The following is a 12,404-nucleotide window of genomic DNA, read 5'->3' as shown; positions in this document are numbered from 1 at the left end:
AACCCACTGTGTGCCCCCCTCCCCCATCTGTTCTCCACACTGCAGCCATCATCACTCTACAAGGATGATTGGCACCTCTTACAGGCCACACACTCTATCTTGGCATTGAAAATGGTTTTCCAAAAACAAATCTGCTACTACCACCCTCTTGCATAGAACTCTTCAATACATTTTCCTTATCCTTAGGATAAATACAATATTTCTTTTTAAAACTGTATTTTTTCATTTTAAAATTATAGTTGGCCTACAATATTATATTAGTTTCAGGTGTACAACCCCATAATTAGACATTTATAACTTATGAAGTGATCACCTGATAAATTTAGTACCCATTTGACACCATATATATAGTTATTACAATGTTATTGATTCTATTCTTGTCTGGGAAGCTCTTTATTTTTCCTTCAATTTTAAGTGATAGCCTTGCTGGGTTAAATAATCTTGGTTGTAGGTCCTTGCTTTTCACCACTTTGGATATTTCACACAAATCCCTTCTGGTTTGAAATGTTTCTGTTGAGCAATCAGCTGGCAGTCTTGTGGGTGCTCCCTTGTAGGTAACAGGTTTTCTCTTGCTGCTTTTAAGACCCTCTTGTTGTCTTTAAACTTTTGCATTTTAATTATGATGTGTCTTGGTGTGGGCCTCTTTAGGTTCATCTTGTTTCAGAATCTATGTGCTTCCTGGACTTCACAAGGTTAGTAAGGTGTTCCAGTATTATTTTTAGGTTTTCAGTTTCTTGTTTTCACCTTCTGACACACCCTATGATGTGAATGTTGTCCCAGGAGCTCCTTACACTATTAATTTTTTTCATTCACTATTAACATTAAAAAAAACTTTTTTTTCTTTTTGCTGTTCTGATTGGGTGTTTTCTGCTTCCTTGTCTGCCATATTGCTTCATCTACTCTGCTGTTGATTCCCTGTAACATATTCTTCATGTTAGTTAATGTATATTTTTCATTTCTTACAGGTTCTTCTTAATGTTTTCTATCTCCATTTTTATCTTTCCTTCTGTTTGTTAAAGTTATCACTAAGCTCCTCCACCCTTCCCCTAAGTTCACTGAGCATCCTTATAACCAGTGCTCTGAACCCTGCATCTGGTAGATTGCTAATTTCCATTTTGTTCAATTCTTTTTCTGAAGTTTTGTTCTGTTCTTTCATTTGGGACACGAGTCTTTGTCTCCTCATTTTGAGCCTCTCTGTGTTTGTTCCTGTGTATTAGGTAGAGCTGCTGTCTCTCCTGGGCTTGGCAGAGTGGCCTTGTGTAGTAGGTGTTCTGTGTGGCCAGTGGCACAGCCTCCCTGGTCACATGGGTGCTTCAGGTGCACCCTTGTGGGCTCTGTGCACCCTCCTGATGTGGTTGAGCCTTGATTGCTGTTGGCACATTAATGGGAGGGATTTACTCCAAGACTGATTGGCTGCAAGGATGAGCAGTGACCACTGTGGGGGATCAGCTGTGCAGAGGACAACCATGTGGGAGGAGAACTCACTTCAGTTTGGGGCTCAGGTGCTTCCTGAGTCCACCCCTTAAGAGTGTCCCTTGGGGAGGCGGTTGGAGGTGCTTCAGCATGGTCTGAAGATGTCCGATGGGTGCACTGGCTCTGGAGCCTCTTGGGAGGTGCAGACAAAGGTCAGCCACTGTCTGTGCCCTGTCCGGGGCAACCTGGCAGGAGAGATCTGCAGATGGCTGTTACTTGTGCTGGACTTTGATGTACCCAGGAGATGCCAAACTGTGAGCCAAGGCCTGCTGCCACTAGTGCGGGGCCTGGGTCCCTTGGCAGGTACAGGGCACACAGAAGCCATATGCTGGTGTTTGAGAGATTTAGGAACACAGCAGCATGAGCCAAGATAGGCTGTTCGTATGGAAAAGCCACTGAGAAGGGCTTGGGTGGGCCTGTGTGTTGGGTGGGTGGGGCCTCCGAGAATCACCAGGACAGGTGAAAGTGTTAGCCAGGTTGATGGTGACTCAGATATGGTACCATCTGCTGGCTCTGTGGGAGGCAGACTCAGAAAAGGAACACTGGCCTCTTCCAGCACCCTTGTCTGGGAGAAAGCTGCCCCTCCAGCTCTCACCCTGATGCCAGACACTTCAGCTCTTTTCTGTATGTCCCTGGCGCCTTTCAAAGTCCTGCTTCAGCGCTGGAGCTCAGAGGGAGTCAGTCAGAATAAGTCTGTGCCTGAGCCCTTTAAGAGGAACTGCCTGGACATCAGCATCCTCTGTTCCACTCAGCCACAATTCCCACTGGTTTTTACAACCAGAAGTTATGGGGACTTCTCTTCCCAGTTCTGGAACCATGGGTTGGGGGTCTGGTGTTGGCCTGGGACCCTGGGTCCTCAGAGTGACCTCTGCAGCTGAGATATTCTTCCTGTTTTTAACCGTCACTTGTGGGTGTGGGACCAGCCCCCTACCCATCTCAATGTGGCTTCTTCTTCCTATCCTTAGTTGTAGGACTTCTGTTCAGCTAGATTGCAGGTGGTTATGAATGATGGTGGGTCTGTAGCTTAGTTGCATTTTTGATGTGGTTGCGGGACGTTCCGATCCCTGCCTTTACCTATGCCGCCATCTGGCCTGGAAGCGCCAGACAATATTTTTCACATGACCCCGGCCCTGCAACATCCGGCTCGGCTCCCGCGTTTCATCTTCATCTTTATCTTCATCTTCATCTTCATCTTCATCACTCTGCTCTGCTCTGCACGCCCCCAGCACACAGCCCTTTTCCTGGCCGGTCTTTGGAGGGTCCACTGTGAGCCCAAGGGACGCTGAGCTCCCTGAAGAGTCACGCCTAACACTTAGCATGCCGGCCAGCCTGGCAGGTGCGGGCACTTAAGCTGTTGCTGGTTTTGGTCAGAGCCCCCCTTTCAGCCTTTACTTTGGCTTGGGCTTTCTCTGCATTTGTAGTCACACTAAACACCCTGCCTTTCCCGCCCTTGCCTGGCTCAACTGCCAATCATAGGAGGTTGGGGGGGGGGGGGATAAGTCCAGAGAGTGGCCCCCATTTTTTCTGCTGTTGCCAGTCCTTTGCAAGTGGAGTTGACCTTGTGTTCCCAAATCATCTTTGATGTTGGCACAAAACAGCTCTCTCTCCACATCCTTCCAGGCTAATACATCGAATCAACTCTGGCGGCCTCGGGCCGATTTTCCAACCGCGATCACTGCCAGCTCTCCGACCCCGAGCAGCTGGAACCAGGGCTGCTCTCCTCCCCGTCCTCTCCCGCTATCTCTGGGCGCTGCGTGGGCCTCGGTGAATTCCGTCTCTTTTACTATTCCCTTTCATTCGAGCCAGGCTCACCCCGATTAACATATTTCATGAAGGGCTCTCTTCCCTCTCTTCATCAAAGGGTTTAGGATGCAAAATATTCTTCCTGAAGCAATAAGGCAGTGGCTGGGGAGTGCCAGTGCTGCCTGCTCTGTGGGCTGCTGCCTGAGAGGGCACGGCGCCTCTGGTTTGGCAGGAGTCGCTGTGGAGGAGCGTCCTGACAAAAGCCACATCTGGAGCATCGAGCGGCCTGCGCTTGGGAAACACGTCCATTCTGCATCTCTGATCGCCTGCCTGCCCGCGTTCTGAGCCCGCGGCCATCTCTCCGCAGCCCCCAGGGGAGGTCCCTGGGCCTCAGCTGCCCACAGCCACCCAGGCCTCCCTCTCCCAGCCACACTCTAGCTCACACGGATGACACATCACACAGGCCGGCCCCGCTGTGTGGCCAACGGCCGGTGCCACGGGGCTGCCTGCTGGGCGTGGGGCCGTCTCGGGGAACCCGCCGGTTGCTTGCGTAGGGAACCGGGCAAATGTGGCGCCTGCGTCTTTAACCTGCACAGTGCCGCCGGGAGATGTGTGTGGACGCTGCTGCTTATCAGCCAGCACTCGTGTGGCATCCCTCCCTCAGCTGTCCTGGCCCGGAGGACGGCGTGTGCGGGCGGCTCGGAGGGCGGGCGTGGGAGTCTCCAGTCTCCCGGGGGGAGGGGGGGTTAGCATGAGGGCCAGGCAGAGAACCTGGCCAAGGCCCAGGTGGGGCAAAGAAGGGTCGGGCAGAGGAAGGGAGAGGAGAGGCACAGGCTGGGGCCATGGAGGCTCCGTGCCAGGCACTTCCACACCCGCTTATCCTCACGGCCCCGGGAGTGCGTGCTGCTGTCTGCTTGATGGACAGAGAGATGACCCGGACATTGGGTAGCTGCTGAAGGTCACCGAGCTCTGACCTTGGTCAGCCTGTCCTGCTCTGATGGTGGTCCTTGTTCCACTGCTCACACGCAGGAAGGTCTATGTACACACACACACACACACACACCACACACACACATCCCCTCCCTCACTCTCGTCGCCCATCCGTTCCCTAGGAGACCTTCTCAGGTTCCATGTGAGAGTTTGTGATGTGTGATGCGGGATTGCGTGGCGCAGTGCTCGGGAAGCATGTGTGCGCATATGTGTGCAGTGTATGTCTTCACGCCAGCTGCACTGCATGCTCCCAGGGCGGCACTGTGTCTGCGAGTTCTTTTTCTTTCCTACCCGAAGGCTGTCACATGACCTCTGAGAGGTGAAGGCACTCCGTGTGTGCTGCTGACTGACAGGCACAGGCCTCCCAGCCTGCAGGCCCACAGGGCTGTGGTCTGAGGCCTGGGACTCAGAGGGGGAGGGTTCGCCTCGCTAAGGGCTCCCACAGCCGTGCGAGGCGCCTGCAGCTCTGAGCTCTCCGCCCCCGAGGAGCTCCCGGGGCTGCGGCCTAACTCCAGGGTCCCCTGTGGCTCTCCGCATCCCTCTCCTAAAGGGACAGAGGCCGCGGGTGTGGGGTGGCCTGGAGAGTCCCACCGAGGCCGGGGGACTGGGTAGGCGCTGTATTTCTCCAGAGGTGCAAAGCCCCGTGGGAGGGAGAGTCTGAGGTTGCTTTCATGGCCTCCCCTCCACTCGGCCCCTCCCCGGCGCCCCCGCTCTGGGATGGGCATGGCAAGTCCTCACGCCACAGGGAGCGAGGGCGGGAGGCTGTGCCCAGGCTCTGGAGGGAGTTCCCGCCCCTCCTGAGCTGCTGCCCAGAGTGGTGTTCTCGCTTTGTGCTGCCCCAGGAAAGGTTTCCCGCGTTACAGAGTGGCGGGGCGGGGAACAGGCAGCATGGGAGATGGCAGGGAGGCAGGCACACAGAGCAGCGGGGTGGGGGAGGGAGCGCCAGCCCTGGCACCCACTGTCCACCAGCTGTGAGGGCAGACGGGGTGGCTGGGTGAGCGTGCAGAACCACACCGAGACGTGGACCTCGGGCACAGCCGTCCCTTCCTGCCTGGCTTCTGGGCCTCAGAGTCCTGAGGAGGAGGGGACACCGTGGCCCCCACCCCATGTCTCTGCGGAGGCCCTGCTGCTCCTCACCGGCCCAGGGCAGCAGCCTGCGCCCCCCTCCTACTCCCTCCCTTCCAGGGCACCTGCTGCTCCAGCCTTCCCCCCACCCCCTGGAACCCTGCTGGTGCCAGGCTCTCACTGACCTCCCCAACGAAGGACAGGCTCAGCCGGAGCACGATGGGCCTTCTTGCCCAGGAAGTGGCTCTGCGACCCTCGACCCCTCAGCTGGAAGGCCGCTCCCCACACGGTGTGCAGGCCCTGCCTCCCTCTCCATCTTCCAGCCCCAGCCCAGGCGGCCTCTGCAGATCTGAGATGCCTCTCTGCACCCCTCCTGCATGCAGGCGAACTCGGGGTGCAGGCTGCCACCTGGCTTTCTCCCCAGCAAGACCCTAAGCTTCTCTTTGTAGAAACCGCGTCAACCACGGCCCCAGTGCCCTGGGCAGAGGGGCTGCTCCACGTGAAACCCCCAGCTCAGAGCTGCGCCTCCTTTTCCTTCCCCCTCCCCCACAGCCACGCCGAGCACCTGCCGGGGGCACTGTGCTGGGCGGGAGGACAGCGGGGCCAGGACTGGGGCAGCCCGGAGTGCGCTCTGTGCTAAGGAAGGCAGGAGGGGCCGGAAAGCTTTGGGGAAATGAAATCTTGGACCTGGACTAAGACCCCCAGGAAGAGGCGGCCTGGCAGGGAAGGAAGTGGGGAGGGTTGAGGGCCCAGGCTGCTGTTTTTTTAAATGATTTGAGAAGCGTACCAGCTACGGAGCAAATCCCAAAGGCACAGAGGGTCCGGAATGAGAAGCTGTTTTCCTCCCACCCAGGGGCCTCGCAGGTCCGACCCCATCCCCCGCCCCCTGCCCCACTCTGTTGCCCTTCATCACGTGCCACCCTGAGAGAGCCATCCAGATGTGAGCATCAACGCCTGCACCACATCTCTGGCATGGTTCACGTTCCAGGCCTCTGGTCCCTCTGGGGCTCTCTGTCCCCAACCATGCCCGCGTCCCCTCCCCCTGCCTGTTCCCCAGAGACCCAGGGCCACTGTCCGCTCCGCCCATCTGCCCACAGGGTCAGAGTGGTGGGCAGCCTCGCAGGAGCTGGCTGCGCCTTAGGGGAGGGCCCTTGGAGGGCCCACCAACGACCCGACCCATTCTCAGCAAGGAACAGCCGTCCGACTCCCTCCCAGTCACCGCATCGTCCCAAACCAGATGGAGGTGACCCGCCAGCCGCGTGTCTCTGACCCACAGACAGCCCCCAGCCCAGATGACCAGTCAGCCGCTGTGGCGCTGACCCACAGCCCCGCCAGGGCCTTTGAGTTGCTTTAAATCGGACCACCCTGGGCTTCCGGGGGCAGCACTGGGAAGGGGGAGCTGGGACCCCTCCCCATCGGCTGTGGCCCTCCGTCTGCTCCCTGGGTTCCCAGTCCCACCGGTCTCCCTCCCCTGGAGGCCACAGGGGCTGTGCACTGGGCAGGCGCTGTCCCGGCGGCCGGGCCAGCAGCAGCAGGGCCCTGGCAGCTCAGCACCGTGTACCTGACTTGTTCTTGTACTCGATGTCGAAGCCTGTGATGATGCTGTTTCCATCGAACCGCTGGGTCCAGCGCAGGTTCATGCTCCGGGCCTTCACCTCCCGGATCTCCAGCTCTGGGGGGTCGGGCGGCTCTGGGCGTGGCGGGGGGGGGGGTGGGGGGGCAGAGTGAGGATGGCAGCAGAGAGCTGGGCCTCCTGTCCAGCCCAGGGATGCCCGGCTCTGCTGACCCGGGGGTTAGTGTCACCTGTGGTCTACCCGAGGGCCCCGGGACCCTGGAGTGCGGGCCAGGGGAGCCAGGGAGAGGCCTGGCTCACGGTTCAGCAGGGGATCCCCACTTCCTGTCCTGGGAGGGGCAGCCCCTTTGTAGGGACTCCTCAGAGCTGATGGCCTGTGTGTCCCCCATGCAGAATTCCCAGCCGTTTCCAGCTGACTCCCTTCCCGCAGGCCCCCTGCGCCGCCCTTCTGCAGACCTCGTGCTGGAAGTGCACTGGGAGCCCTTAGCCCACGGGGCAGGAGGGAGGAGGGAGGCCTCCTCAGGGCCATTTCCTGTCACTCTTCATCGCCCTGGGGGTGGGCACTGTCCCTGCTCCATCGTCCTGGGAGCGGGCACTGTCCCTGCTCCATCATCCTGGGGGTGGGCACTGTCCTGCTCCATCGCCCTGGGGTGGGCACTGCCCCTGCTCCATCGCCCTGGGGGTGGGCACTGCCCCTGCTCCACCGCCCTGGGGGCGGGCATTGCCCCTGCTCCATCGCCCTGGGGGCGGGCACTGCCCCTGCTCCATCGCCCTGGGGGTGGGCACTGCCCCTGCTCCATCACCCTGTGGGTGGGCATTGTCCCTGCTCCATCATCCTGTGGGTGGGCATTGCCCTTCTCCATCACCCTGTGGGGGTGGCATTGCCCCTGCTCCACCGCCCTGGGGGTGGGCACTGCCCCTGCTCCATCATCCTGTGGGGGTGGCACTGCCCCTGCTCCATCACCCTGTGGGGTGGCATTGCCCCTGCTCCATCACCCTGTGGGGTGGCACTGCCCCTGCTCCATCACCCTGTGGGGTGGCATTGCCCCTCCTCCATCGCCCTGTGGGTGGGCATCGCCCTGTGGGTGGGCACTGCCCCTGCTCCATCACCCTGTGGGTGGGCATTGCCCCTGCTCCATCATCCTGTGGGTGGGCATTGCCCTTCTCCATCACCCTGAGGGGGTGGCATTGCCCCTGCTCCATCGCCCTGGGGGTGGGCATTGTCCCTGCTCCATCGTCCTGGGGGTGGGCTCTGCCCCTGCTCCATCGCCCTGTGGGTGGGCACTGCCCTGCTCCACCGCCCTGGGGGTGGGCACTGCCCTGCTCCATCGTCCTGGGGGTGGGCACTGCCCCTGCTCCATCGTCCTGGGGGTGGGCACTGCCCTGCTCCATCGCCCTGGGGGTGGGCACTGCCCCTGCTCCATCGCCCTGTGGGTGGGCACTGCCCCTGCTCTTGAAGTGGAGTCAGCACAGGCACTGGTTCCTGGGAAGGGCAGGGAGGGGATGTGGGGAGGGGTTACCTTGCACGGTGAGCTGGATCAGGCCCCGGTCCTCCCCGTACGAGTTGATGGCGTGGCAGCTGAAGAACACCGAGTCCCCACGGTCCGCGGGCTTGAGCTGGGGTTGGGGGGAGGGGGCAGCAGAGGCAGGAGGAGGGGAGGGGAGGGAATGGCCTGGCTTAGAGCTGCTCCGCTGCAGGGCTCACTGCAGGGGGGTCAGCATGCCTCTTCTTCTGGGGCTTTGCCAAGGCTCCTATCCCCAGACAGTCCCAAGGACAGCGTGGAGGGAGGGGGGAGGCAGGGCCTGGAGAGGGGCAGGGCTGAGGTTGCACACAGTCCCTGCCTGGGACTGAGGAGGGAGATAGTGAGGCTCTAAGGCGAGGTTCCCCGATAGAGAGGGGAATAGTTAGAGGAGAGACTCCCCAAACTTTCTATTGCCTCCATTGGATACAGAGGTCACAGCCGGGGGACCCCCACTTCCTGAGGGGGGCCCGGAGCCGGCTGGTGCTCACCTTCAGCGTGGAGACCACCTCGTCGCCGCTGTCCTTGGTGGCGATGGCGTAGCGCATCACCCGGTCGGGGTCGATGACCGTGTCCCCCTTCTCCCAGCGGATGATGATGGGCCGCTCGCCCCGCGCCGTGCAGTTCAGCTCCTTGGCGTGGCCCTTGATGGCGATGGTGGTGTTGGGGTGGGAGGTGATCATGGCCGGGACTGGGAGGAGAGGGCGCGGGAGGGAGGCCCGGTGAGGCCGGGCACTGGCAAGTCCCTCCCCACTGCGCCTCCCCACGGAGCCCCCCTGCCCCAGGCAGAGGCCTGATCACGGCCGAGGGGGCTATGGGAGCCCCATCGGCCTGTCCCCCTCCTCCCCCGCCTCTCTTCACCAGGGTTCTTCCATTCCGTGGGCCCCGGTTCAGAACGTTTTAAAATGCACGCCACACCTACAATTACTGAGGAGACCAGAGATCCTGAAGTGTGGCTGTGAAATATTAAGCCCTCAGCAGCAGTTTTGAAATAGGCTAGCGCAAACTCACATGTGTGTTTATTACTGCCTATCAGGTGGGTCTGGCGTGGGTTCCGCTAGCGGTCCTGTGACGTGATGGTAATGGCATTTGAGGTGTCTGCACAGGGAATGCACACGCTGGCCTGGGGTCTCAGGGCCGCGTGAGAGCAGATGGCAGCGGGAGCACCCCCTGGGAGGAGGGTGCGAACCCCCTGGAACAGGCACAGCTGACAGGCGGGACTTGGGGGAATGGCGCCGGGGCATGGCACCTGCTGGAGCGACGCCCGAGGCGCAGGATGCAGCCTCCGGAGCTCAGGCCCCGATGTGTCCGCAGGCCTGGCCCCCACGTCCTCACCACCTTCCCGGCAGATGGGCTCTCAGAGCACCGGCCCCGCGGACCTGCGGGAGGGCCCGCCAGTCATGCTGAAGGTCACCGCCTGGGAGGGCTGTGAGTGATGGCCAGTCAGACACTCCCACCGGTCGGTGTGGCTCAGTGGCAGAGCCTCGACCTATGAACCAGGAGGTCACGGTTCGATTCCTGGTCAGGGCACATGCCCGGGTTGCGGGCTCCATCCCCAGTGTGGGGCGGGCAGGAGGCAGCTGCTCCATAATTCTCTCATCACTGATGTTTCTGTCTCTCTCTCCTCCTCCCTGACTCTCTAAAATCATTGAAAAAAATATAAAAAAGAGTCAGACACTCCCCACCCCATGTCTGCAGAGAGCACCGGCTCATCCAGCCCGGCGCTGTCTCTACAGCGGCTCCCTCGGGACACGAGTCCCTGGCCCTCCGGGGCTGGCCCTTCTGTGCCTCCCAGTGTCCTCCCATCCTTCCTCCTCCAGTGTCAGAGACCCACTCAGAAACGGCCCCAGCAAACTGGCCGGCTCATCTCCTGAGCGCCAAGCCTTTGGAGCAGGGAAGCCCTGAGCCCTGGTGGTGTGGCCGGGGTGCCAGGCGGTGGGCGAGGCTGGTGTGGGGAGACTGGGCTCCTGCTGTCCCTGAACTCACACCGGGTGGCCACCACCGCCTCTCCCTGTCCTCTGTCCTGTGGGCCTGGGTGTAAAGGGCCTGGCCCTCACCAGCGTCTCAGCCCGGCTCATCCAATGATGAAGCTGATCCCTTTATAATGCACGGCGTTACACCAGGACAGACAATAAAACGCGAAAGACAAATAACGAGGTGCGAGTTATAATGAAGAAAAAGCCCGCAGTCACAGACATCCGGGTATGAATTATTGACTAAGGTTTTACACTCTCAAGCATGTGCGCAGGAATATTTTTTCATCAAAGATTTGCATAATTCACTCGGATAAACCTGGGCGGAATACAGAGTGAGCTACATCAACACGGGATTTGCATTGCAGATGCCTCGTTTTTCCTGGAGGATGAAACGTGGGGGCTGGTGGGGGAGAGGCGGCGGCTCTTTCTGCTCTTCCCACCGAGAGGGTCTGAGGCGGGGCCTCCCCTGGGCAGGCAGAGCACAGAGGTCCTCCTGGGAGAGGGCGCCTGACCCCGAGAGGCAAAGCCCCCGAGGAGCTGGGGTGTTTATGCAGAGGGTGTGTGTGTGTGTGTGTGTGTGTGTGAGAGAGAGAGAGAGAGAGAGAGAGAGAGAGAGAGAGAGAGAAGGAGAGAGAGAGGGAGAGAGAGAAAAGGAGAGAGAGGGAGAGAGACGGAGGGGGGAAGACGTGGGAGCAGGGACAAGCCTCAGCATGGGTCCGAGCCCATGGGAGGGAGGGGCAGTCTTTGTGGAAGGAGGCCTTCCAGGCTTTGGACAGGAGCTGAAACTCACAGCATGGCTGTTCTGCTCGGCAGGGGGCGCTGCTGCAGCCTGTGTGGCTGGTGTGAGTGATAGGGACACCCGCAGGCTGGATGAGGCCTGAGGCTTGGCCAGTGGAGTGGGGAGTGGGTTTCCGACTCCACGTACCCCTTAAGCGACGTGCCTCTGAGCAGCGACAGCCTGCACGTCCTTGTATGTCAGTCCCACGGCGGGAGCTTAGCTTCCGGCCAGGTTTGTCCAAGAGCCAGCATGGGGAGCAGAGACGTCCGGGTCCCAAGGCCCTGGACAGGCCCAGAGCCCACGGGCCCGCCAGCCCGAGGGACCGCACCCGGGCCTGCGGTGGGTGCCCTCACCCTCCCGCCCGCTGGCTGTGGCCAGGAGCGCAGGCAGCACAGCCCGATGCTCCTCGCTGCCCCAGCATAGGCCGCCCAGGAGGCCCGTCCAGGAGGGAGAGGAGACGGCTCCTGGGGTCCCCCCGCTGCCCAGCTCGAGGGGCTCGGGGCCAGAGGCTTGTGTCTGTTCAGGTCTCTACCGGCTGGTGGCCTTCGGCGCTGTGTACCTGCCTGCCCCAGCCTCGGGCTCACCGCCTGTGACATGGAGACACGCTGTCTGCCCTGAAGAGCTGTTACTGGGTAAACGGGGTGCATACACGTCAAGTACCTGCCACGTGGCAGATCTGGGGACACTGCTCCCCACCCAGAGCCCCACATTCCACTCCTGTTCCCGGGTATGTGTCAGGAAAACACGCGTACAGGCGAGACCCTGCCTGCCGGGCTCTCCCCGGACCCGGCGCCCTGTCTGCCGGGCTCTCCCGGGACCCAGCGTCCTGTCTGCCAGGCTCTCCCGGACCCGGCGCCCTGCCTGCCGGGCTCTCCCGGACCCGGCGCCCTGTCTGCCGGGCTCTCCCCGGACCCGGTGCCCTGTCTGCTGGGCTCTCCCGCACCCAGTGCCCTGTCTGCCGGGCTCTCCCACACCCAGTGCCCTGTCTGCCGGACTCTCCCGCACCCAGAGCCCTGGAGCTGAGGACGCGGCCACGTGTGGTCACTGGGCACCGGGAACGTGGCTGGCCAGCGGAGCCGCGCTGCGAGCAGAAAGCCACACAAGCCTTGAAAGCACCGGAGGAAAAGGAGTGCGGATCTCCTTAACATGTTTCCTATCGATTCCTATCTATATTCCAGATACACCGAGTTACAGGAAACGTACCCCTAAAGGCACCGCCCATTTTTTTTGCCTTTCGAGGGTTTGAATGACATGCACAGCTCGCGTCTGGTTTCCCTGCAATGGCC

The 12,404-nt window shown here is 60.4% G+C and overlaps 1 protein-coding gene across 6 annotated transcripts in view; it reads right to left on the bottom strand.

Moving 5' to 3' along the window:
* The window catches only part of DSCAML1 (DS cell adhesion molecule like 1), a 271,439-nt gene that overhangs the window by 42,597 nt on the left and 216,438 nt on the right, over nucleotides 1–12,404 (bottom strand). For all 6 annotated transcript variants that reach the window (XM_084895542.1, XM_084895540.1, XM_084895544.1 and 3 more), the window contains exons 12-14: nucleotides 8,856–9,055; nucleotides 8,365–8,461; nucleotides 6,833–6,961 (exon numbers count right to left, since the gene is read on the bottom strand). In XM_084895542.1, the coding sequence (XP_084751668.1) occupies nucleotides 6,833–6,961; nucleotides 8,365–8,461; nucleotides 8,856–9,055 (426 nt within the window). The remainder of the gene's footprint in view (nucleotides 1–6,832; nucleotides 6,962–8,364; nucleotides 8,462–8,855; nucleotides 9,056–12,404) is intronic.

This window comes from Pipistrellus hanaki (genome assembly GCF_964339955.1).
Source record: "Pipistrellus hanaki genome assembly, chromosome: 9".
NCBI lineage: Eukaryota > Metazoa > Chordata > Mammalia > Chiroptera > Vespertilionidae > Pipistrellus > Pipistrellus hanaki.
The sequence above is the reverse complement of the archived record's forward strand: the minus strand, read 5'-3'. Positions and strand labels throughout refer to the sequence as shown.